At 46.1% G+C, this 22,250-nt stretch overlaps 2 protein-coding genes and 1 long non-coding RNA gene across 3 annotated transcripts; all 3 read left to right on the forward strand.

Annotated features, from left to right (window-relative positions):
- The first annotated feature begins 2,262 nt into the window (after nucleotides 1–2,262).
- LOC130406579 (uncharacterized) lies at nucleotides 2,263–7,155 on the forward strand. Its single transcript, XM_056612249.1, has 2 exons — nucleotides 2,263–4,018; nucleotides 4,387–7,155. Exon 2 carries the CDS (start codon nucleotides 4,676–4,678, stop codon nucleotides 7,145–7,147), a length of 2,472 nt encoding a protein of 823 aa, XP_056468224.1. The 5' UTR covers nucleotides 2,263–4,018; nucleotides 4,387–4,675; the 3' UTR covers nucleotides 7,148–7,155.
- A 3,943-nt stretch (nucleotides 7,156–11,098) lies between these two features.
- On the forward strand, nucleotides 11,099–13,136 carry LOC130406588 (uncharacterized). The gene is made up of 3 exons (XR_008904475.1): nucleotides 11,099–11,362; nucleotides 12,378–12,680; nucleotides 12,792–13,136. It is a non-coding gene; the product is annotated as an uncharacterized LOC130406588 (long non-coding RNA).
- A 37-nt stretch (nucleotides 13,137–13,173) lies between these two features.
- Nucleotides 13,174–15,227, forward strand: LOC130406586 (G2/M phase-specific E3 ubiquitin-protein ligase-like). The gene is made up of 2 exons (XM_056612256.1): nucleotides 13,174–13,800; nucleotides 14,458–15,227. The coding sequence occupies exons 1-2, from the start codon at nucleotides 13,659–13,661 to the stop codon at nucleotides 14,706–14,708; spliced, it is 393 nt and encodes a 130-aa protein (XP_056468231.1). The 5' UTR covers nucleotides 13,174–13,658; the 3' UTR covers nucleotides 14,709–15,227.
- The last annotated feature ends 7,023 nt before the right edge of the window (nucleotides 15,228–22,250 follow it).

A 22,250-nucleotide genomic window follows, 5' to 3' on the forward strand; every position in this document is an offset into this window, starting at 1 on the left:
TCTACAGCAGTATTTTGAGGGGGGGGGGGCGGATGGTTGGCAACAACCTCACATTATGCACAAGTTCATATTATTTGAATTCAAATGCGCCAATAGGCTGGCAAGCCAGACCCACGTCAAGATGTTGAAATTAAATGTACTGCCGCTAGGGGCGACTAACGTGTATAAATACGTTGCGATCTCGGCGGGAGTTGTTCAAAATGCATAGGCGACTCTCTGAAATCCGCAGACAGGTGAACGCAAACTTCGATCGAGCCATGGATCGCAGTACCGAGGAGGCAACAGACGGACTTGTGGATAGGTAATATATATATATCATTTTGATAATAGCATCGGTGTTAACGCGCGCTAGTTGAGCTGATCGGTTGACAATTCCAAAATGCCTTGCATTCGTTTAATAAAGACGTGCTTTCACGTTACAAACGTAAACGTGTCATTACTAGTGTGAGAAAAAATTTACTTTAACTGTCGGGCAAGCTAGAACAAATAGTTACTCCAAATATCAACCAAATATCAGTAGGCCTACATGAATTAACTGGTAACAACAGTAAAATAATAATAATATATTTAATTTGTAGAGCACTTTACATTCAGAAATCTCAAAGTGCTACAGACAAATAGCCTACAGGAATAAATTATTGCAATGCTCCAGTGAGCACATGTGCAATGGCGAATGAGATCGCGGCTGCACGTGAAATGTCTTTTAAATTGCATAATCTGTCGCCTTGTCCGGGAAAACGTTTGCCCGCCAACGGTGCTACTTTGACAATTCATTCTCAACCATGGCCGACATAACCACCATTGCATGTCTTTACCTGTTGTGGAAGAGGGAGAGAATTCGGAGAACCCGATGCAGTCTATTCATAATATTGTAATGACCCCGGAAGAGGCAGTGAATGAAATATTGGTTAGACAGCGATGTATTAGATACCTAATAAACCGTTGGAACGCACAAGACCATAGCAGCACCGGTAAATAAACCCCGCTAAACCCAATCCCTCCGAGAGCTCCCCGCGCTACGGCCATCCGGAGGCACACAGAACTTTTGGCCGTGATATTATATATGTAAGGAATAATGTACTGTGCATCTTACTAAAAGAACTAAGTAGACGTAACTTAAATCTCAAAAATCGTTGGGGTTACTCATTCACCTGAATGAACAGAACTTAAGAATCAATAATTGATATAATAACTCTTTTGTTTTGAGTGCTGCTCAAATATGGAACATTTTAAGTCTAACTTATTTATTCCAGTGTGTTCCATTGACTTATTTAACTTAAATGTAGCTATATCATTTTCATTAGACTATATAAGCTACACTTTGTGTAATTAGTTTTTATTGCTATCTCTATTATTTATAATCATTTCTGATGATTATGCAATGCCCAATTAAAACAAATAATTACTGTGACATAATTTCAATGATCACAGTGTAAAGATTTAAAGTTAATCACAGAATATTGGCATAAATAAATAAGCTTATGACACACATTTTCGTTCAACTTTTTTTGATTGTGTCTCAAACAGCTTGTGTGTCTTTTAACAGGCGCTAGCTCTTTATATTTGGGAAACCCATTTATCAAAAACGGCTGAATCCGAATACTCATACTTGACTACTATATAAGCTGTGTTCGAAATCGTTCCCTATCATGGATGTAGTGCACTAAATAGGGTGCACGCCATTTTCTAGGGTGTTCGAATTCTCAGTGGTCCACTATATAGTGGACTTAAAATAGGGTGCATACGATGTTCCCTACATGTTACTCCCGTATACCACAATGCAATGCAGTTGTTTTTTCCAGGGGAGAAGAAGAAGCCGAATAACCGCGAAAACGAATACATTTAATGATGGAGTCTCGGGCTTTCGTTTAGAAATGTCAACAATTTATTTGGGATTTAACATAGAATATTTAACATTCAAAATTAATTAAACAAGGAAATGTAACATTCAACATCAATACAACCTCCAGCTTTCGTCGTGAGTGCCCGGTTTGTTTACTTGATGTGGGCGCATCTGTCTGCGTCACACAAATACCCGGCGCATTTACTGACGCAAATGACGTTTAGAAATGTTCAGCGTAGTGTCCGAATTCTCGTTCCCTATTCCCTATATAGTGCACTATATCATGTACACTATATAGGGAATAGGGAACGAGTGTATAGGGAACGATTTCAAACACAGCTATAGTATGCATTTTGCAGTAGCCTACGCCAAAAAATATAGCGCGTCGGAATGCTCAGTAGCCTACGCATTGTGTAGAAGACGTTTCCGAATGCGTGCTACCGCCAAAGTAAACCACGGAGATCACTACGCTATCCCACAATGCAACCGGAGTCTAGTAACGAACGAAGAAGAGATGGCTGACCCGACACCAACAGAAAGACGTCGTAGAAAGAGAACACCGATGCTAAAGAGATGGCATGTTTAAAAATAATAATAATTAGTAAAGCTGTTTAAATGACTACTTGAAATGACCATGGAAATGTTATGAATGTTCAGCATTCAGCTTAATAAATAATGTGGCGACTCCTACCCCCGGGGAGTCTGGGTATTCATAATGTTTGGGGAAAAGGGGTTTTATTGTCTTTTTATAACTTGATGTGTTATTAGGTTAAGTGGGGTTAACGGGTTTGGGTTCTTTATTGTTTGTGTGTTAATTGTGATGTGTGTGATCGGGACCATTAGTGAGAGTGTTGTGTGTGTTGGTCAGTGGTGCCGTGTTTTCTGTTGTGTGTCTGTGTTTGAATATAGCCAGCTCTCGTGGTCGTGCGGTGCGCTAAGGCACGAGAGTTGCGCCGCCATTTAAACTTGGGCTGCCGTCTCGTTCTTCCCGCGCTGCTCGCCACAGTAATTGAAGTTGGATCAGAGATTGGTGAATCCATTGTGTTCATTTAACTTGATTGGTATAAGGCAATCGGTTTCCTCAAATGAATTGAGTAGACGAAATGTAATTTTAAGTTGTTGCAACTAGAATGTAATAAGTTACATGAACACATGTTATATACGTTGAATGAATTGCTGCATTTAAGTGTAAAAAGCTAATTCTTTACATTTCACCTTAGTAAATGGAATTAGTAATGCTAACTCATAATACACATGTCACAATAACTCTAGCTATAAGAGTTATCTTTACTTACATAAAAGAATTGCTGGTACTTAATTTATTTGAGTTAGTGCCTTGAAATAGTTCAAGGCAATCGGTTTCCTCAAATAGTTTAAGTTCAACTAACTTGTCAGGTTTTACAGTGTATAGAACGCCGGTCATTATCGAGAAAATATCATCAGTGCCTGATGATGATTGTGTTTGTGTATGTCTATGTGTTTGCATGTTGTATGGAGCGCCTGGAGTGGCAATTTCCCCCCGGGGATCAATAAAGTATTTCTGATTCTGATTCTGATTCTGATATGCATGTGTGTGTGTTTAGGTATGTGTGTATACAGTGGCAAAATAAGTCAGTGTCAGTTGTCAGTTGTCAAATTTGCTGAAGAAAATGTTAAACTTCAATAATTGTCAACTTATATAGTGCATTTATTTAAGCTCTCAACAGCATAACCATATAGCTTCGCCACATCGCCGGGAAAACACGGCACATGCAAAGTACATCCATGGCCGTTCAAAACCAGTCTGCATGAATCGTATGACAACTGGATGGCAGGGGATGCGGACAAGGAATACACCGCAGGGGAGAACATGAGAGCCCCAGCTCGCCGCATAGTAGCCTGGGTGCTTTAAGCGTGGAACAAGCTGGATACGGAGTGGGTGAAAAACTATGTGTGTGTAAAGACAGAGATCGCATTTAGATTAAAAGAAATAGCATCGCATCGTTGAGGACGACCTCTAGTGGCGTAGAGGGGAAATGCGCAAATCATACGTGTTCGATTTGTAAACACACCGGGTGGCACTTGCCCTGATTACGGCACGTGAGGTGAGTGAGCACGGGTGAGGCTATAAAGGTCCGCGATTTCCGGCCGGGCTTAGAAGGGTTTGTGCATTGGAGGACACGAGAGCACGCATTGGTATGTAATTTATATTTTGAACTAAGGTGTAGTTTGCACAATGCGTATGTTTCTGGCACTTTTTCCCGTTTGTCATGTCTTCCATGTGACAGCGCATGGGACGGCGCAGACGTCGTTAGTGACGTCTTGGGCACGTTTGGTGGAGGCGCACATGGTGAAAATGTTTGTGTGGAAGACCATTGTTATTTTACAACACAGTGATATTAGATATCATAGTGATATTGTAATTATATATTTGTTTATGATATCTAACCGAATTACTTGGATTTGTTTGATATCTAACAGATATTTGGATTTGATTTAAATGTTTGATTAGGCATTTTGATTTATTTGAGAACTACCTTGATTTAATTTGTCTTTATCAATAGGTTTTCAACCTAATCCTAATCCGAATCCGAATCGCAATACGGAATGCTTGTTGTTCATGTTTAAAACAATTCATGTTCAATAAAAGTAAGGAGAAGGATTTGAGCTGTCCTGCGCACTCTGTCTAACAGTGCCATTTCAAGTTGGGCAAGCACAAATGAAAACATCACCCAGATAACTTGACAGTTGAAAACCAGCGGAGCAGCTTGGAGAAGAGGATAAAAGGCCTTGGAAGTCCAGGAAAAGCTGTTTACGCAGGAGAAGAGAGCTGTGCTGGTCCGTGAGGTCAAGATGGCGGAAGATGTCGTGGGGAAGACGGTGAAGCAGCTCAAGAAGGAGAGAACCGCTGCGAAAAGCACCTTCACCAGACAGGCCAACTTCCTCAGCAAAGAGGCAGACAGCATGGTGGAAGCAGAGCTGAGGGAGGAGTTCGCCGAGCTCTCATACTGCCGGAAAATCGTTCTTGAAGCGAATGATGATTACAAGACAGGGCTTTTGGCCGAGTCTCAAGAGCCAGAAGAGGAAGACGCGGTTCTCGAAGAGAAGGAGGAGCTAGACGTTGAGAGAACCGCTAACGAGGCAGAAGCAAGGTTTGGAGAGGTGAGAAGAATTGTCCAAACAAACCTGTGGTCCAGATATGGCCAATACGCTATCACAACTGCAATCACTGAAGGAGAGAAGGCCTGCGGTCGGGCGGAGAAGTTACCTGTGGAGAGTACTCACCTGGATGCATATGAGATGCACCTGACTCTACTGGAGAAAAGGATCAATGAGGCTGCCAGAGTTATGTCAACCTGGGAGCGGTGGATCCCAAAGGCTGAAAGAGAGGAGCTAGATGGCAGGGTCAAGGACCTGAAAGCTTTAAACGGCAACCTTGAACTGAGGAAGGCTGAGTTTGTCACTACACGGAGGATGTCGGAGGATGCGCTGGCTGCAGGAGCCTCAGGACCTGAAGCAGTGAGAGCACATCCCCCGCCAGCAAAACCAATTGTCAGAATAAAACCAACCACACTGCCCATCTTTTCAGGCTGCAAAAGAGAATACCACAGATGGAAGAAAGACTGGGAGAGCCTTCAAAGACAGGGAGAGCAGTCTGGCTCAGCCGAAGTCAAGAAAATTCAACTCCTGGACAGTGTGGATGACAAGATTGGGAAGGATATCCGGCTGTCAACCTACAACACTGCAGAGGATATGTTCAGAGTCATGGACAACCGGTATGGAAATAAATCAACCATTGCCATAGAAATCCTGGAGGAGTTGGAGCGAATACCCCCTGCAAGGGGAAGCCAGCCAAGGAGAGTCATCGACCTGATCCAAGCAGTGGAAAAATCCCTAGCAGACCTCACAGAGCTGGAAAACTCTGGCGCAATCAAGAACCCTCTCGTCATTAAATCCATTGAGAGCAAGTTACCCGACTTTGTGAAGAGAGACTGGCTAGCCTTTATGGTGAATTCTAGCAATAATGTCACCACAGACAACCACTTTGACATGCTCCTGAAGTTCCTAAAGAATCAAGAAGAGATCCTAGAGAGACTTGACCAGCTAAGGTTTGTGGAGAAGATGGAGAAACCAGAACGTGAGAAGAAATATGAAAGAAAGTATGCTTCTACAAGAACCACAAAGAAAGGAGGGCTGGAAGATGTGTGTGTTGTCTGCGGTGATGGAAGGCACAGTGACAAGATTTTCTTCTGTAGAAAGTTCAAAGGGCTGAAGCTACAAGAGAAGAATGCTGTTGTAAAGAAGCTGGGAGCATGCAGAAAATGTCTTGGATGTCATGAAGATGATGGATACTGCAGAGACACTTTCCTATGCAGGAACAAAGACTGTAAGAAGGGAGAGTCCTCAGATCACCATTACTTTATTTGCCCCAATGGAGAATACAAGAGTGGAAACGAGGAGAGAAGTGGGAAAGACGGCAGAGGAAAGAGCAAACTGACAGCCGAACAGGAAGGATTCTTGGCTGAGCTGTCCTCAGTGCAAGAAGAAAGGTGCAGAATGGCATTCACAAACAAAGCTACAGAGGGTGGCATGAAGAACCACCAGTCCCAGCTATTGAAGAAAAGTGGCCTGTGTGAGCTTCCTGTCATTATGATGCTGATGGAGGTAACTGCTAATGCTGGGCAGAAGATTGGAGCTCTTGTTGATCTTGCCTCAGACACGAACTATATCACCCATAAGGCTGCACACAGGCTGAGGCTGCGGAGTGAAGAAGTAACCCTGGTTGTGCATGGTGTAGGCGGAATGACCATCAAGGTGAACACGGAAACATATCTTCTTCGAGTCAGAGTGAAAACCCCCAAAGGAGCGGAGAAGGCTCATGAACTGATCTGTTACGGCCTGGATGAGATTGCCAAGGTGCACAAAGTTGTCAAGCCGGAAAAGTTGCAGAAGTTCTTCCCAGAAGTGAAGCTGGAGGAATTAAGGAGGCCGGAAAAGATTGATCTGCTCATCAGCCATCGCGAGGGGAGACTTGCTCCACAAAGGGTTAAAGTTGTTGGGGACCTCGTCTTGTGGGAGAGTCCATTGGGAATAACAGTGGGCGGAGCACACCCTGACCTGTTCGAGGAGTTAGAGGTGACAGCACATGAGTCCAGAACACACTTCGCTCACTCCATGAGAACTGCTGCAGTCAAGTATGAGGAGATAGTTGGGAGCCCAAGTACTGAAGCAGCCCGTATGCAGCGAAAGGACTGTGCCAAGGAAACGGTTACAGCTGCTGCAAATCACGAGTTCCTGGAGTGGTGGAGATGGGACAGCCTGTGAGCCAAAGTGCGGATGTCGCTGTGGAAACTGCCAACCAGGAGGAAAGGAAATGACACTGGCTGAAGAAAGGGAGCTTGCAATAATAAAAGAAGGACTCACCTATGTCCAAGGAGACTCTCACACAACATCTCTGCATTGGGATGCAAAGTATCCATGGACAGAAGATCCTGCCTCGCTCCCGAACAACAAAGGTGCAGTTGAAGCTACATTCTTGAGAACAGAAAGACAACTAAGGAGGGAGCCAGAGTGGAAATCAGCATACACAGCCCAGGTCCACGAGATGGTTGAGAGGGGCGCAGCCGTAAAACTCACTAATGATGTCATCAGCAAGTGGACAGGACCAGTGTGGTATGTAAGCCATTTGGTGGCGCCAAACCCTCACTCAGTGACGACTCCAGTCCGGCTTGTGTGGAACAGCAGCCAGAAGTGCAGGGGAGTGAGCATGAATGATATTCTGCTAAAGGGGCCAGATGTTCTAAACCCGATCAGAGCTGTGCTGCTGAGATTCAGAAGAGGTGTGTATGCTGCACTTGGAGACATCAGGAAGATGTATAATTCAGTGTGGCTAGAAGAGCGAGAGATGCATCTCCACCGATTCCTTTGGAGGGACAGTCCAGACGAGGAGATAGGTCAATATGCCATCACAAGGGTGAACATTGGAGACAGACCAGCCGGTTGCATTGCACAGGTAGCTATGCGGGAGACAGCAAGATTGGCCATCTTTGCTCACATGGAAGAGGAGCGCAGAGTCCTGGAAAAGGACAGTTATGTGGATGACATTCTAACTTCCCATAACAGCCTGGAGGAACTAGACAAGATCACTGAAGGGGTTGAAGAAATTCTGAGAGCCGGAGGCTTCTTTCTGAAACTGTGGGTCCGGTCAGGCCAAAGTGGGAGGCCAGAGGCTGCAGCAAAGGTCCTGACATCAAGAGTGGAAGGGATGGAGAAGAAGAAAACCTTCATCCTCCCAAACCAATTGAGGGATGAAGATAACAAAGCCCTGGGCATTGGATACAAGGTGGAGGATGACAAGCTCTACATGATGACCTCGATCAACTTTTCCAAAAGGAAAAAGAAGATGAGAGTAGGCAAGGATCTTCTCAGAATGGAGGTGAAACCTGGAACGCCTAACCCGCTGACAAGAAGGGACCTGTTAAGCCAAGTAGCTGGACTCTACGACCCCATCGGTTTGGTATCACCTCTGAAACAGAAGGGCGCTATCCTTGTTAGGAGAGCATTCCAGGAGGCAGGAGGAGGGAAGTTGACCCGTGAGACCTGGGATAAACCACTGTCAGAGAGCCTCAGAGAAGAAGCCATTCAGCTGTTTGAGGAGTATGCGCAGCTTGGACAAGTTCAGTTTCAAAGAAGCCTGACACCAGCTCACTGGAAAGGGAAACCATGGGGAATCACATTCTCAGACGGGAGTGACAAATCATATGGAGCTGTGATGTACCTGAGGTGGAACACTAGTGAAGGAGTCGATATCCGGTTTGTAGAGTCGAAAGCCAAGCTGACTCCACTGGATCAGAAAGGGGAGGCCGTGAAGGCTGAAATCTGCGGCGCAGTCTTTGCAGCCAGGCTCAGGAAGTATGTTGAGAAGCATGGAGGCCTGGAAATAGAGCGATGGCTCCATCTGGTGGACAGTCAAACAGTCCTAGGAGCCATTCAAAGAGAGAGTTATGGGTACCGAACTTTCTTTGCGAACAGAGTGGGTGAAATCCAGAAGGCTGGCCCAGTTGAAGACTGGTGGGGGATCCCTGGAGAGTATAACATTGCTGACATCATTACAAGAGGAGGCACTCATGAAGATCTAAAGGAGGATTCCACATGGCAGGATGGACCAGAGTTCCTAAAGTGGCCAGTGGAGGAGTGGCCTAAAAAGTCAGCAGGAGAGGTTGCAGCGCACGCTAGAGAGAGTGTCAACAGACTCCGGAGAAAGGCATTCTCAGCAGGAATGACAAGGGCTCAAGCAAAAATAAGCCAAGCAAGTGCCCCTCAAAAAGACCTGAAGGATGAAAGTGAAGAGAAAAGTATGGCCGCTGATCCAGCTCTTCTGGCAGGAAGGCCACCCAGGAGATGGAAAATAAAGAACCTACTGGAAGTGAGGAATTACAGCTCCTTGTCCAAGCTGGTCAGGATCATCGCCTGGATATGGCGAGCTGCCAAGAAGTGGATAGAGATGAAAAGCCAGTCAAGAACTCAAGAAGCTAAGCATAAAGTGTCATCACTAAAGGAAAAGGCCAAGCAAACTGTGCTTACAGTGAGAGAGCGTGAAGATGCCCTCAGGGATCTCTTTGGTGAAGCTCAGGAAGGTGTAGCTTTTCCTGACACTACCCTAAGCAGACTGGCAGTATACAGAGATGTGGACTCTGAGCTCTTGGTTTGTGGAGGCAGGATTCAGATGTTTGATGAAGACAAAACTGCAGCGCCCGTCTTACCATACGAGGCATGGGTGTCTACATTGCTGGCACAGGAAGCCCACAAGGCAAACCATGAGGGGATAGCAGGAACCTTGCTCAGGATGAGGAAAAAAGCCTGGGTAATCAAAGGTCGAAGAATTGCAAAACAAGTAGTAGACAGTTGTGTGGTATGCAGGAAAAACAGGGCAAAACAGTGCCAGCAGATCATGAGTGACTTGCCACCAGAGCGAACAGGCCCAGCATTGCCATTTGAGTTTACAACCATGGACCTGTTCGGACCTTATGAGGTAAAAGATGAAGTAAGGAAAAGGGTCAAACTCAAAGTCTGGGGGGTTGTATTCTGCTGCATGGCTTCAAGAGCCATACACACTGATGTTGTGAGTGACCAGTCTTCTGAGGGATTTCTGCTGGCCTACCAAAGATTCTCTGCACTGAGGGGACACCCTAGGAAATTGTGGACAGATCCTGGCACAAACTTTGTAGGGGCCAGACCTGCTCTGGAGGAGCTTCACAGATTTCTGAGCAGACTGAACAGGTCTCAGATTGAAGAGGAAGCTGTCAATCATGGAACAGAGTGGTCATGGAGGATTCACCCTGCAGACTCTCCCCACAGAAATGGAGCAGCAGAGGCAGCTGTCAAGATAGTGAAGCGGGCCCTGAACAACATTGGTGGTGATGGAGTTCTCACATGGGGGGAATTCCAAACATTCCTCTTCATGGCAGCCAACCTGGCAAATGAAAGACCGATAGATGCCAGGATTCAAAGCCGAGAGGACTGTGTGGAATACATCAGTCCCAATTCCCTCATACTGGGACGAGCCAGCCCAAGAGGAGACCCGGGAGATTTCAAGTTTGAAGGTTACCCATACAAGAGACTCCAAACCATACAAGCAGAGGTCAGCAAATTCTGGAAGAAGTGGTGCCAGTTAGCTGGTCCTAACCTGTTCATAAGGAGCAAGTGGCACACAAGAGAGAGGAACGTTGCAGTGGGAGATGTGGTCTGGCTGGCTGACCAAAATGCCTTGAGGAGTCAATATAAATTGGCCAGGGTAGTCAGTGTTAATGCTGACCGAAGAGGAATCGTCAGAGATGTAAATGTGAGGACCTTTCCAAGCTACCCTGTTCCAGTCATGAAGCCAAGCACAGGGGACACGAGCAGACAAGGAGCCAGGAGACGCTTGAAGAGGATCCCTGTGTCCATTCTCTGCAGGGATGTGAGACGACTGGTCATCCTTCTTCCTGTTGAAGAGAAACGAAAGACTGAAATAGATAGTGTGACCTCCTTGGGTTGAGCAACCAGGAGGTCAAGTGGGAGGTGTAAAGACAGAGATCGCATTTAGATTAAAAGAAATAGCATCGCATCGTTGAGGACGACCTCTAGTGGCGTGGAGGGGAAATGCGCAAATCACGTGTTCGATTTGTAAACACACCGGGTGGCACTTGCCTGATTACGGCACGTGAGGTGAGACCGAGCCAGTACAGAATATCTGCATAGGTAAAGAATACTGATGGTCTTTACTTTTCAGGTACCTCTGCCACCTGCTGGCCAACCCCAACCTGCCGGCCCAGAAACCCTGCACACCCTGCCCAGCCCTTCTCTACCTCCCAGCCCTTCTCCACCTCCCAGCCCTTCTCCACCTGCCAGCCTGTCTCCACCTCCCAGCCCTTCTCCACCTCCCAGCCCTTCTCCACCTGCCAGCCCTTCTCCACCTGCCAGCCCTTTTCCACCTGCCAGCCCTTCTCAACCTTCCAGCCCTTCTCCACCTGCCAGCCCTATCCCATCTGCCAGTAGTCTGTGAGTAGTGAACCGTGTTTCCCATTAATAACTTACCCCGTCAGAATCCCAATTTTTCCCTCCACAATTTAAGAATAAACTGAAATTATCTTTAAACTTGTGACAGTATCAAAATAACTGCATCTTGCCCTGTTGCTTAAGCAAAGCTTATCCAAGCAGGGAAAATGTTTTAAATTGTTTATTTAATAGGAAAAGTGGTATAGCTAAGCAACTGACACATCTGGTAACGCTCTTCTTTATTAAAAGGATCAGCACTACCAAATTATACATTTTGCAACTTGCACAGTTTTGCCCTCCACTGATAGAACCGAGCGAAATTACTACAATCAATCCCCCTTGCAATGAGCGACGAGTCTTCCAACCGAAATCAATGCATTTACAAAATGCCAAATAAAACCCGACAGAAACTGTATTTCGCTACCATACTTGATGCAAAAAAAGAAGATGAGGATGTCTGCATTGCCTTTGGAGAGTGTGGACTCTAAACTCTCCCCAGGCAATGCAGATATCCTGAGTTTAAAGTTTTAAATCCAGGGTTAGGGATTATTTACTATCCATGTTAAAACGAAGGAATAATGCCTCAGATTAAAAATAATAATAATATTGACTATGCTTAAAGGAAGCAGGAATTTTACCAAATCTTTCACTTTATTTTGTTTTTACACATTTGAAGATTCTACTTAAAGTCACATTTGTCTTGTTATCTTATTTGCTGTTGTTGATCCGAAAATGATTCGACCCGTGACTCAAAAACCATGACACGATCCGAACCTTGAGTTTTGTGATCCGTTGCACCCCTAATTTAAAGTAGTGTTCTTTAATCCTGTCCTGGAGGACTGCTTATCCTGTACAATTTAACCCTCTCTCTGCATCTACACAGCTGATAATCAGGGATAGCTAAAATGACTAACAGGATAAGTGGTACTCCAGGAGTGGTCTGAGAAACACTGCTGTAAGGCATATCTGGTGATATAGATTTTATTAAAACCTGAATTGTTATTCTTTATTTTTCCAGACCTCTGGATGTGAAGGACATCCTTCTGCCACTGCAGGACCTTGTGCTGAAGATGGGTCAGGGAAGCCGGGTGAACGCTCTAAGGGGGGAGGAGTTACAATGTGCCGCTAGGGCCTTCAACAGGTCCAGTTTTGACCCCTACACAAGATTGGATGTGGTGTTTGTGGATGGCGATGGGGTGGCAGAAGGAGCAGTGGATGAGGGGGGACCGAGAGTTCTGTACCCTCCTCATCCACCAAATACAGAACTTCTTTATATTTGAAGGTCCTGAGGGCAACAAAACCCTGGCCCTGAACAGTGTTGGTAAGCTTTGAATTTAATTTATGGTATTGGGCGTTGCAATTTAGAGTTTTTAACATGCATTTAAAATGAGCAACAAACTTTAATAACCTTGTGCTTTTCCCCTTATCACAGCATTGCAGAAAGGACAGTACAGGCTGGTGGGGAAGATGATTGCCCTCTGCCTGGTGCAGGGGCAGGTCTCTCCGAGATTCCTATCACAGTGCCTCTACAGACAGGTTTGTAATCTGTCCCCTCTTCCTGCCACTTTGGAAGAGGTGACAGATTACAATTTGAGGACCAAGCTCCAAAAGGCAAGTAAATGGTTAATGTTAATTGAAACCGCTTTTTGGAGAAGTGTTTTTGTGTCAAGATACTGTGTGGTGTGCTCTATAGTGTACTGATGTTGAATTTCAAAGTATGATTTATGTCATACACATATGTCAATGCATTCTTTACTGTTAGAAGATAATTTGTGCCCAAATAATGATTATTGTTCCTAATGTATGATATTAGATTGCAGATGGCACACATGTGGAAGGTGCCAGGGAGGCTATGGAGGAGGCCACAGACGAGCTCTCCCTCATGGGCTCCTTCTCCTTTGTGCGGAGCCTCCCGCATAGGGATGAGCTGCTGGGGGCAGCCCTCAACTTCCTCACAGAGGGCTGTATTTTGACTGCTCTCAATCATTAAGTGGAGCTGGGAATTGACTATTTAATGGACTGAGACCTTTGTGTTGGAGTGAAAAGTTATCATGTGTTCCAAAATAATCTACATTTATATTAATTGAAAGGATTCCTTGTCTAATTGATTTTTATCTAAACATTATGTACAATGGAGTAGGCTAGAACAGGCTTCAGAGCAACAGACTTGGATATTCTATCACCTTATATTTTCTCTGATCTATTATCTCATTGATTTTACAGATTCAAAGAAGGGTTGGAGACCTTCGGGATTCTAGCCCTTTTGAGGATCCACCATGAGGAGCTCAAGGGGGTCTTCATGGACACACCTGAGCCGCTGCTGGCCTCCCGGTTGGAGTCCACATTCATGACATCCTACCTGTCTGAGCAGGGCTCCAATCAGAGGAGGAAGGAGGCCAGGACCCTTATATATTGGAGGGACTGGCTGATCGAGGTGGAGGGTAAGGAAGTGTTTCTATCTACAACCCTTATCTATCTAATTGTTCTTTGTTAATATATGCTTATTCTGAATTTGATGCCAGCAACACAATTCAAAACAGGAGACCACCAAAGAGGAAAGCTGTAGAATGCTCAAAAAACAACAATGTTCAACTATTTCAACATTAGTAACTGGTAACAGGTGATATTATCATGAATGGATATAAAACAATAATGGGTCACAATACACAAAGGAAAAATACAAGACTGTTTACAGCTCTGCATGAATGAACAAATGCACGCATGAAAAATATTTACTATTTGATTTGTGAACCTAGGCATACCTGTAAATGCAGCACTGCATAGGGAATTATAGTGAACCAATGCCTAGATTGTGACAGAACCAGCATAACACTTTTTTTTTTTTTTTTGAAAGAATGACACATTGATTTATTAGTGCACACTTAGGGTTAAACAAGGACTTTTGAACATTTCTATTGTGATCTGAGAAATGCAACATAAACCAACATAAAACATACTACATTTCTCTGCTGAGATTAATAAAGTATATCTTATCTTAACTAAGGACGACGAAAGATTGGCACATGTCAGGCAGTGTAAAATTCCTGTTAATGTTCACATGCGGTCGTTCTTACAAGTTATCTCTCATGTACTAACAGATGGAGATCCGAGTCTCACCCTGGGGGCGGTTTTGGCATTTGCCACGGGCCTCAAAAGGATTCCTGCTGTGGGTTTTCCCATCGGACCCCGGCTTGAATTCCTCCATGAGGAAGATGGACCGGCCCTTTTCCCCACGGCCAATACCTGTTCCCTGGTCCTCAGGCTACCGGTGTATCCGGAGTACAATCGATTTAAGGAGGCCATGGAGGAAGGAATAACCTCCTGTGGGAGTACCTTTGGCGTGGCCTAATTTGGTGCCCAACCCCGTGGAAGGACGCTTGGAGTGCCCCACACACACACAGGGAAGGACGCTTGAAGTGCCCTCACACACACACACACAGGGAAGGACGCTTGGAGTGCCCCCACACACACACAGGGAAGGACGCTTGGAGTGCCCCCACACACACAGGGAAGGACGCTTGAAGTGCCCCCACACACACACACACACACACAGGGAAGGACGCTTGAAGTGCCCCCACACACACACACACAGGGAAGGACGCTTGGAGTGCCCCCACACACACACAGGGAAGGACGCTTGGAGTGCCCCCACACACACAGGGAAGGACGCTTGAAGTGCCCCCACACACACACACACACAGGGAAGGACGCTTGGAGTGCCCCCACACACACACAGGGAAGGACGCTTGGAGTGCCCCCACACACACACACACAGGGAAGGACGCTTGGAGTGCCCCCACACACACACACAGGGAAGGACGCTTGGAGTGCCCCCCCACACACACACACAGGGAAGGACGCTTGGAGTTCCCCCACACACACACACACAGGGAAGGACGCTTGGAGTGCCCACACACACACACACACACACACACACACACACACACACACACACACACACACACACACACACACACACACACACACACACACACACACACACACCTTTTTTCCCACTCATGACCTGCACCTTGACGTGGTGAGTGGGCTTTCCACCAAGCCAGGTCAAACTATTGTGTTCCAGCCTCACTATGTTAAAGGTAAACAAAAACAAATGTCTGACTGCAACAAAGTGCTCTATCTCTGTAAAGTACAATGGGGAATTACAAAAGTCCTACATGGTTGAACTGTATCTTCCAAATGTTACAGACAGACTTCTCAGTGACTTGGCTGAATTCATTGGCTTGGCTGTGTTCTGTTCCTGTTGTGGTAATAAGAAGTAGAGCCCCCCATCTTCATCTGCCTGGAAGCTGCCTTCTCCGGGTCAACTTCGTCCTGAATGGGCTTCCTTCCAATCGGGCCCTGCTCCTCACATTAAAGGTCCCATGACATGAAAATCTCACTTTGGGAGGTTTTCTAACATAAATATGAGTTCCCCTAGCCTGCCTATGGTCCCCCAGTGGCTAAAACTTGCGTTTGGTGTAAAACTAGCACTAGCTGTTCTGCTCGCCTTTGAAAAAACGGAGGCTCAAGCGCGCTGATTTGGAATGTTGTGCTCATGACGTCATCAGGAATCTCAGCTCCTCCCCTTACTCTGCCTGGCCCGCCCAGAGACGTTGGCCCGCCAATGAGACTCGACCGTGCGAGCGCCACATGTGTGTGTGTGTGTGAATACACACACTGTAACGCAAGTGTTTTCTTGTCGGTTCTTTGACGTGTCTTGTATTTCCACAACGAGACTGTCGTGGGGGTTATCTGAGCCATGGTTGAGAAGGAATTGGGGGAAAGGGACTTTGGTTTGACTCGCTGAAGTACATGAACTGCGACATGCCGCCGGTTGCCGCGAGGCACTATCGCCCGGCAGCGGGCAGCCGGCAGCAGGCAGCGCGCGGTTCAGTCGACTTCAGGTTGATGTGAAAGTGGAAGAACCAGAGACGTCGCAGAACCCGACAAAGTCGTTTGTCGTCGGGTTCTGCGACGTCTCTGGTTCTTCCACTTTCACATCAACCTGAAGTCGACTGAACCGCGCGCTGCCGGCTGCCCGCTGCCGGCTGCCCGCTGCCGGGCGATGGTGCCTCGCGGCCACCGGCGGCATGTCGCAGTTCATGTACTTCAGCGAGTCAAACCAAAGTTCCTTTCCCCCAATTCCTTCTCAACCATGGCTCAGATAACCCCCTCTGTCTCGTTGTGGATATACAAGACACGTCAAAGAACCGACAAGAAACACTTGCGTTACAGTGTGTGTATTCACATTGATGTGGACGTTGAAGAACCAGGAACGTCGGAGAACCCAACGCGGTCGTTTGAGATTCATAATATCGGCTCACACAGCTTTTGGCCGTGATAATATATATTATATGATATAGATATCTGTGTAGGCTATATGATAATATTTAGATATAGAGCTCCAGGACTCCCGTGTGTTCTAGAATATTTACAGAACACGGCTAAAGGGTGTGCGCCTCGCCATTGCGATACATCCACTGTAAACAGAGCGCATGGTGGCTGCAAGCTGCTCAGGGCCACACCCCCACCCTCCTCCTTGACACGCCCACCGAAACAGCGCATTTGGGGGAAGCTCAATGTGCGACTGGCTCGGAGTGGCTGTAACTCTGCACCACGGCTGAATTTAGGGAACGTCTTTGAATACTGTGTTAGTTGCCCACTAATACCTATATTAAAGAATACATAAAATAGCATGTCATGGGACCTTTAAGCATAGCCCAGCTTTACCCAAGACGCACATGTTTTTTTCACTGCTATCCCTCAATAAAGTTTCTTTGATGTGTTGTTAATTATGTATGACTAATGCTGCCCTACTGTGTGAAAGGTGTGAAAACTTTGGGATAGCTTATGGTCATGATGTTTACGTTGAGAAATATGTAGTAGGCCTACTGCTTAGAAATTAATTTTTATGAAGCTTGTTTATATGCTATTTCCCATGATGATAAATTAACATTAAATTGCTGTGAGTTGTGAAGATTATACAAATAAATAGTAAATGCGCTGAATCAGAATACTAATTTCCCATGATGATAAATTAACATTTCATTGCTGCAAGATTTGTGAAGATTATACAAATACATTTTAAATCAGCTTAATCAGAATCCTCTATCAAAACGTTAGTGATGGATTGTAAATGCCCTTACCGAAGTACTGTACAATAAGTGCAATTTGGAGGTACCTACTTGTATTTCACTTGAGTATTTAATTAAACCGACTAATCTCCAGATGTTTGCGATAAACTGGAGGATGACGGTAGAAAATCCTGAAAAATAAATGATTGAAGAGCCCCCCATGATCCGCTCGGAAAGTCATAGTCACGCTGATTACTGGTGTTTTTAAAATGCGTATACGGCTCTCCCAGGACAGCCACGCAATGGAATATATATATATAATAGTGAAATGTCATATTGAGAACATTTAGATCGGGGGACACGCAACAATCGAGGGATGTGGACACCCCCGAATATTGACGGCTATTTCGCACACTGCCATCACAATTATAGCCTAACATAACACTGTACTAGACAGAAATGTATTTGCCACTAGCTAGTGGTGGTCATTACATTGTAGTGAAACTAGTAAAGACAACACAGCTTTATGTTACGGCGAAACATGGAGGCACTGCAGCTCTAGTATCGACAATGCGTTACTTTAGTCTGGTATTTCTCTTCACTGATTGGTTAGACAGCCTTCAAACTTAGTGGTCAAGCAAAGAAGAGGGAGGGGCTCGTTCTGCATACCTAATAGCCGGAGTGAATAACTAATAGCCGGAGTGAATGACTAATAGCCGGAGTGAATGACTAATAGCCGCGGCTATTAGTCATTCAAAACCGTACGGAATCCGTACAGAATTCTTGCCAAACCGCACGGAAACGGATTCCATGCGGTTTTGAACTTTTACCGCGCCATTCTAGGGCCAGATTGTGGCCTTCTTGGCTTTCCATACCCGCCTGCCTGACTGCCCGATCCTCGCCTAGCCCCCACCAGTACGATCGCCCTCCCGCCTCCCTGCGTCCTGCACTTGGGTCCCAGTTACCCGTACCGTAACACATCTACCTTAGGTTACTTTGATCTTGCATAATTTTATTCAGCTCCAGTGTTGGTAACGTAAGGTAACACAAATCATAATAATGACGATGATGATGATGATATAATAATTATAATTATAATAATTTAATATTTATCTCACTTTGTGTATCTGGGCAACCCAGTCGCCAAAAGCATTCGTTGACAGTGTACGTTTTCGTGAACACTGGATTACGTCGCATTTCAACATAAAGTAGCGTGTTATATCTTATATCTTATCTAATATCTTAATTTGGGCTGCTTCTAGGACATTTTGGGTGGATTTTGAACGGTATGTGGGCAGGACGTTTTTTGCAGGACCTGGCAACCCTGCGCTGTTGCCGGAGGAGCTGAAATGATCTGGATCCAAGGCCGAAAGACTTGTATGCCACCCCGCCCCCCCCCCCCTTTCAATAAATACTACGGCAGAATAAAGAATAAATTCATGCATTATCATTCAACTTGAACATGTGTTTTTACAGTATATATGGCGGAGGGATGAAGTATGTTGGCCAACCCGGAAGTGAGCGTCGCCCTGGGTTCCCTTGACAACAAGCCAACGGGTTTTTCCATTGGATTTTGGATTATTGCAGAACATTTTTGCAATTTTTTAAGCACCTTCTCAAAAACTGAAAATAAATAAAATTAACCGTGCTCCAAAGGACGAAATGTAAACCAATGTATTCTGAATGGGAGTGATTCTCCGATTTTTCCATGCTACACTGAACGAAATGTAAACCCATGCAAATAAAGGCTCCATGGTCATAATCATTTAAATATAATTAATCTCCTGAGTGTGTAGGGTGGTATTCTATTTTTTTCAACAGGGCTGCGTCCATGTCACTTGACTGTCATGGTTGCTATGGTGGTTGCTATCGACCGCCCCCTCTAATCCTTACATGACTCTAAAAACCACGCGCAAAGGAGCTGCCGTCAATTGTGTTGTTTTTGTCGTTAAACTAGGGTCCGATGGTTAAAAAATAGACAAGGTATCCTAAAAAGGCCACCTTGGATGTATTCATTTTCTGCAGTTTAGACCTCTTCTATGACCTATTTTTTAAAGCAAAACACCAAACTCATTGATTTAACGAGTCAGGGTAATTTGAAACAATTTATTAAATAAATATTTGCGACAGGTCATTCCATCTCCTGAGTTTGCTTCCTATTTATGTCTAGTGTACACCCCTACTGCCTAACATTTTCAAGTACGCTATACACCTTAGGGTCTCATATATCAAAGCGGGTCACAAAGGACGCATACGCATCCACCTGTGGCTCCAGCCCTGCAGGAAATGACTCAGCAAGTGCTCCATCTCGTTGCACCTCACCCAGTGGCTCGCTTGCAAGATTTTGGCCTGAAGTTCTTCTCAGACCTTCACCATAGCCATCAAACATGCATATCTGAGAATCAGGCCTCTCTTTAATAATGACAAAAAGTTATGAGAGAATTACACATTAACTTTTGTTATCTCATAAGCGGCGTGGTGCCGGCTCCTTTTGACCTTTTGACCCCAGTGTCAGGATTGGGGATCGAGCCCGGATCTGTGAATCCACAGTTCTACTCTGAACCCAGTTAACAAAAGGGAAGGGTATAGACTCAAGTGCAGAGAGGGTAAAACTGAACGGTTGTTTAATACAAAAAGTCTTTGGGAAAAACACAGAAGATCAAAAGATTCCAAAACGAGGGCCAAAATCCAAAAGAGCAAAAACCAAAAGAAAAGACAAAAGTCCAAACCGTCATACCAAAGGGGCAAATCCAAGTGGGTAATCCAGAGGGCAGGCAAGCGGTCAAAACACAGGGGATCAATAATAATTTCCAATACAAGACTAGCTTCGGTCGGAGTACGAACGTGGCACATCAAAGACTAAGCACTGAACATTGGCACAAGCAGGGCTTAAATGCATGGCTTGATTGGTCATGTGACCGGAGCAACAAGACACAGGTGACAGGGCTAATTGGCAAAGCAAGGGAACAGAAAATACTTAAATAACACATGTACGGCCACTTGATGCCGCCAAAGTCCGAAGTGCAAAAAACATTATTCAAAACCATGACAGGACCCCTTCCCCTAGGAACGTCTCCTGACGTTCCTAGGGCGGTCCGGTTGAGCAGCATGAAAGTCCTTACGGAGGTCTGTATCGAGAACGTCCCGTGCTGGAATCCAGGAACGTTCCTCTGGGCCGTATCCCTCCCAGTCAATCAAGTATTGCAACCCGCCACGAACCTGACGGGAATCCACAATACGGCGGACGGTGAAGGCTGGTCCAATAACACGGGGGGGCGGGGGTGTTTCAGGGGCAGGGGCCAGAGGGGAAGTGAACACAGGGCGTAAAAGGGACACATGGAAGGTGGGGTTGATTTTAAGGGAGCTAGGCAACTGGAGGCGGTAACACACAGGATTAATTCTTCGGATCACCTTAAAGGGGCCCACATAGCGAGGGGCCAGCTTGCAGGATTCCACCCGCAGCGGGAGGTCCTTGGCGGACAGCCAAACCCTTTGACCAGGGCGGAAGCTGGGGGCTGGTCTCCGAAGCCGGTTAGCGTGGCGCTGGTTCCTTTTGGAGGTCCGCAGGAGAGCCCGTCGGGCCTGTTTCCAGGTCCTTTTACACTGTCTCACGAATTGAAGCGCCGACGGGACACTAACATCCCTCTCCTCCTCAGGAAACAAAGGTGGCTGAAATCCAAACTGGCACTGGAATGGGGACATGCCAGTAGATGTGGACTGGAGTGTGTTGTGGGCGTACTCAGCCCACGGCAGCCGGGAACTCCAGGAAGACGGGTTGCCAGCCACTAGAATCCTCAGAGATGCCTCCAGCTCCTGGTTGACCCTCTCCGTTTGCCCATTGGACTGGGGATGGAACCCGGATGTGAGGCTGGCCGTGGCTCCAATGAGTTTACAGAAGGCTCGCCACACCCGGGAGGAGAACTGAGGACCCCTGTCGGACACAATGTCCTGGGGAAGCCCATAGACTCGGAAAACATGTTCAAACATTAGTTTAGCAGTTTGAAGAGCAGAGGGTAACTTTGGCAAGGCAATAAAGCGACAGGACTTAGAAAACCTGTCTACCACTACTAAAACAACTGTGTTACCTTCAGAGGAGGGGAGGCCAGTAATGAAGTCCACTGAAAGGTGTGACCAAGGACGACCAGGAACAGGGAGGGGGTGGAGAAGACCTTGAGGACGTTGATGCTGTGTCTAACTACAAACACAGACGGTGCATGCTGCCACAAATGCCTTGACATCCTTCTCCATCTCCGGCCACCAGAAACGTCTCTTCAAAAACTCCAGAGTCCTTTGATTGCCAGGATGTACTGCCAGGCATGAAGAGTGCCCCCACTGTAGTACTTTGGACCTCACCTTCTGGTGAACAAAAAGACGATCCAATGGACCCGTTCCTGGTCCTGGATCCTGTTGGAGAGCCCTCCTGACCTCGGTCTCAATGCCCCAGCGGATAGGGGCCACAATCCTGGAGCTGGGGATAACGGGATACTTGTCATCCTCAGCGCCGAGGGCCTCAAACTGTCTAGAAAGGGCATCTGGTTTCTGGTTCTTGGTGCCTGGTCGAAATGAGATGGTGAAGTTAAACCGGGAAAAAAAAAGTGCCCACCGGGCCTGGCGGGGATTCAATCTCTTAGCCTGCTTCAAATACTCCAGATTCTTGTGGTCGGTCCAGACTAAAAACGGATCTTGGGCCCCCTCCCGCCAATGTCTCCTCTCCTCTAATGCCATCTTGACAGCCAGCAGCTCTGTCCCCAACATCATATCGGGCCTCTGTGGGAGATAGACGATGAGAGTAAAATGCACAAGGGTGCAACTTC

This window comes from Gadus chalcogrammus, chromosome 16, assembly GCF_026213295.1.
Source record: "Gadus chalcogrammus isolate NIFS_2021 chromosome 16, NIFS_Gcha_1.0, whole genome shotgun sequence".
In the NCBI taxonomy this organism is placed as follows: Eukaryota; Metazoa; Chordata; class Actinopteri; order Gadiformes; family Gadidae; genus Gadus; species Gadus chalcogrammus.

Coding starts and splice junctions, on each gene's coding strand:
- LOC130406579 (XM_056612249.1), top strand. CDS start 4,676: ATGGCGGAAGATGTCGTGGGGAAGACGGTGAAGCAGCTCAAGAAGGAG.
- LOC130406586 (XM_056612256.1), top strand. CDS start 13,659: ATGGACACACCTGAGCCGCTGCTGGCCTCCCGGTTGGAGTCCACATTC. Junction 13,801..14,457: donor CTGGCTGATCGAGGTGGAGG/GTAAGGAAGTGT, acceptor ATGTACTAACAG/ATGGAGATCCGAGTCTCACC.